Raw genomic sequence first — 3,563 nt, 5'->3', positions numbered from 1 at the left:
ATGCCTTTACCTCTTTTCCATATCTCTCTTCCGGACTCTTCTGCTTTAGACCAGTTGTCTCTCTCTCTCTCTCATTCTCTACCCATATCTTTCTTTAACCTTTCTTTCTCTCTCCCTCTTTCTCCACCTCTCAGAGTTCAGAAAAAGACAAAGAGAGACAGATAGACAGTAAATATGTTTTCTACCTTTTAGAGAAGTCTGATTAGATTATAGTTACAGACCAGAAACAGAGATGACAGACACACAGTGAGGGGTAACTGTTTTATGTAGACACGCTATAGGTTGCCATGGGAACTGCAGACATAATTGACTGTAATAGCCTGTAATAGCCAGGATGGATGTCTTTAACTCAGAGAGAGAAGAGGACGTACGTGTGCGATTTTGTCGCAGTAAAAGAGAATATAGTAATATAGAATAAATCTAATTGCTGTAATATAGAATAAATCTAATTGCTGTAATATAGAATAAATCAAGTTACAGTAATATAGAATAAATCAAGTTACAGTAATATAGAATAAATCAAGTTACAGTAATATAGAATAAATCAAGTTACAGTAATATAGAATAAATCTAATTGCTGTAATATTGAATAAATCTAATTGCTGTAATATAGAATAAATCAAGTTACTGTAATATAGAATAAATCAAGTTACAGTAATATAGAATAAATCAAGTTACAGTAATATAGAATAAATCAAGTTACAGTAATATAGAATAAATCAAGTTACAATAATAGGGAATAAATTAGGTTACAGTAATATAGAATAAATCAAGTTACAGTAATATAGAATAAATCAAGTTACAGTAATATAGAATAAATCAAGTTACAGTAATATAGAATAAATCAAGTTACAATAATAGGGAATAAATTAGGTTACAGTAATATAGAATAAATCAAGTTACAGTAATATAGAATAAATCAAGTTACAGTAATATAGAATAAATCAAGTTACAGTAATATAGAATAAATCAAGTTACAGTAATATAGAATAAATCAAGTTACAGTAATATAGAATAAATCAAGTTACAGTAATATAGAATAAATCAAGTTACAGTAATATAGAATAAATCAAGTTACAGTAATATAGAATAAATCAAGTTACTTCATTACACACACAAGAGGGAGAGGAGGGGAAGAGGGAGAGGAGGGGAAGAGGGAGAGGAGGGGAAGAGGGAGAGGAGGGGAAGAGGGAGAGAAAGGAAAATGTCAGTGCGATTCAGCAGTAGAACAATTCACCAAATACGGCAGGACTCCGCCCCTCGGTTCATAACCGATGAATCGGGACAACTGAACGCCTGTCGGAACTCCTCATAGTTACTCATTGCCCCGACAACCCTGCGTAGCAACAGAAAATGGTGGGGTCAGAAACGTTGAAACTAAAGGTGTGTGTCTGTGTGTGTATGAGTTCTTACCTGTACTTTGGGGGGCTGTGGGCTCCACTCTGAATCTGGTCCCTTGCCGCTTCAGGTCTGTAGGAGTTACAGCGCACCTAGAGAACACACACAGTGAGAGACTAAAACAGAGAGAGAAAGACTGTGTGTGTGTGTGGGTTCTTACGTGTGTGTAGCTGAGAAAGACTGTGTGTGTGTGTGGGTTCTTACGTGTGTGTAGCTGAGAAAGACTGTGTGTGTGTGTGGGTTCTTACGTGTGTGTAGCTGAGAAAGACTGTGTGTGTGTGGGTTCTTACGTGTGTGTAGCTGAGAAAGACTGTGTGTGTGTGTGGGTTCTTACGTGTGTGTAGCTGAGAAAGACTGTGTGTGTGTGTGGGTTCTTACGTGTGTGTAGCTGAGAAAGACTGTGTGTGTGTGTGGGTTCTTACGTGTGTGTAGCTGAGAAAGACTGTGTGTGTGTGGGTTCTTACGTGTGTGTAGCTGAGAAAGACTGTGTGTGTGTGTGGGTTCTTACGTGTGCGTAGCTGAGAAAGAACAGCTGGTTGTTGTTGAGTCCAACTCCTGGAAGTAATGGCTCCTCAATTCCTCCTCTACTCTCTTCTATCCACCTCCTATAGGCCTACACACACACACACACACACACACACACACACTTTTAAATAGACAGTCGCAGAGAGGGGAGGTGAAAGAGAGAGGAATAGACAGAGAGAAAGAGGGAGGAATAGATAGAGAGAAAGAGAGAGGAATAGACAGAGAGAAAGAGAGAGGAATAGACAGAGAGAGAAAGAGGGAGGAATAGATAGAGAGAAAGAGAGAGGAATAGATAGAGAGAAAGAGAGAGGAACAGACAGAGAGAAAGAGAGAGGAACAGACAGAGAGAAAGAGAGAGAAGAATAGACAGAGAGAAAGAGAGAGCGGATTAGACAGAGAAAGAGAGAGGATTAGACAGAGAGAAAGAGAGAGGAATAGACAGAGAAAGAGAGAGAGGATTAGACAGAGAGAAAGAGAGAGAGGATTAGACAGAGAAAGAGAGAGGATTAGACAGAGAGAAAGAGAGAGGAATAGACAGAGAAAGAGAGAGAGGATTAGACAGAGAGAAAGAGAAAGGAATAGACAGAGAGAAAGAGAGAGGAATAGATAGAGAGAAAGAGGGAAGAATAGAAAGAAAGAGGAATAGACAGAGAGAAAGAGAGAAATGAAAGAGAAGATAAAGAGAAGGACAGAGAGAAAAAATGTCTTACTTTGAAAGCTTCTCTGATCCCACCATTGTCTGCAATGTTCTCTGCTAGGGTCCTCTTCCCCCTCACCTGATTACACAGGAATACAGATCAACACACTCTAGTCGACCCGTGTTCTGTTCCAACCCAACATACTCCAGCCGACCCGTGTTCTGTTCTAACCCAACACACTCCAGCCGACCCGTGTTCTGTTCTAACCCAACACACTCCAGCCGACCCGTGTTCTGTTCTAACCCAACACACTCCAGCCGACCCGTGTTCTGTTCTAACCCAACACACTCTAGCCGACCCGTGTTCTGTTCTAACCAAACACACTCCAGCCGACCCGTGTTCTGTTCTAACCCAACACACTCCAGCCGACCCGTGTTCTGTTCTAACCAAACACACTCCAGCCGACCCGTGTTCTGTTCTAACCCAACACTCTCCAGCCGACCCGTGTTCTGTTCTAACCCAACACACTCCAGCCGACCCGTGTTCTGTTCTAACCCAACACACTCTAGCCGACCCGTGTTCTGTTCTAACCCAACACACTCTAGCCGACCCGTGTTCTGTTCTAACCCAACACTCTCCAGCCGACCCGTGTTCTGTTCTAACCCAACACACTCCAGCCGACCCGTGTTCTGTTCTAACCCAACACACTCCAGCCGACCCGTGTTCTGTTCTAACCCAACACACTCCAGCCGACCCGTGACGAACAGATGATGATGATATGTGTGCGTCTTACATTTAGTCCCGCCTCCTCCCAGCGATAGCTGTTGTATTGGTCGATCATACACTGGGTCTTGTCAGTGAAGGCTGTGATTGACGCGTTGCTCCACCACTGGTCCATGTTACCATCCTTATCATACTTCCTCCCTAAACACACACACACCTTCTTTATAAAAGTGTGTGTGTGTGTGTGTTTGTGTGTAGCTGTAATGGACTGTATGTGAC

The 3,563-nt window shown here is 41.9% G+C and overlaps 1 protein-coding gene across 3 annotated transcripts in view; it reads right to left on the bottom strand.

Annotated features, from left to right (window-relative positions):
* Nucleotides 1-247: 247 nt before the first annotated feature.
* The window catches only part of phex (phosphate regulating endopeptidase homolog, X-linked), a 36,582-nt gene continuing 33,266 nt past the window's right edge, over nucleotides 248-3,563 (bottom strand). For all 3 annotated transcript variants that reach the window (XM_055928140.1, XM_055928141.1, XM_055928142.1), the window contains 5 exons: nucleotides 3,355-3,485; nucleotides 2,634-2,699; nucleotides 1,907-2,011; nucleotides 1,414-1,490; nucleotides 248-1,336 (listed from right to left, as the gene is read on the bottom strand). In XM_055928140.1, the coding sequence (XP_055784115.1) occupies nucleotides 1,234-1,336; nucleotides 1,414-1,490; nucleotides 1,907-2,011; nucleotides 2,634-2,699; nucleotides 3,355-3,485 (482 nt within the window). In that variant the 3' untranslated portion in view covers nucleotides 248-1,233. The remainder of the gene's footprint in view (nucleotides 1,337-1,413; nucleotides 1,491-1,906; nucleotides 2,012-2,633; nucleotides 2,700-3,354; nucleotides 3,486-3,563) is intronic.

This window comes from Salvelinus fontinalis, chromosome 7, assembly GCF_029448725.1.
Source record: "Salvelinus fontinalis isolate EN_2023a chromosome 7, ASM2944872v1, whole genome shotgun sequence".
Classification (NCBI taxonomy): domain Eukaryota; kingdom Metazoa; phylum Chordata; class Actinopteri; order Salmoniformes; family Salmonidae; genus Salvelinus; species Salvelinus fontinalis.
This window is presented reverse-complemented; position numbering and strand designations above follow the sequence as displayed.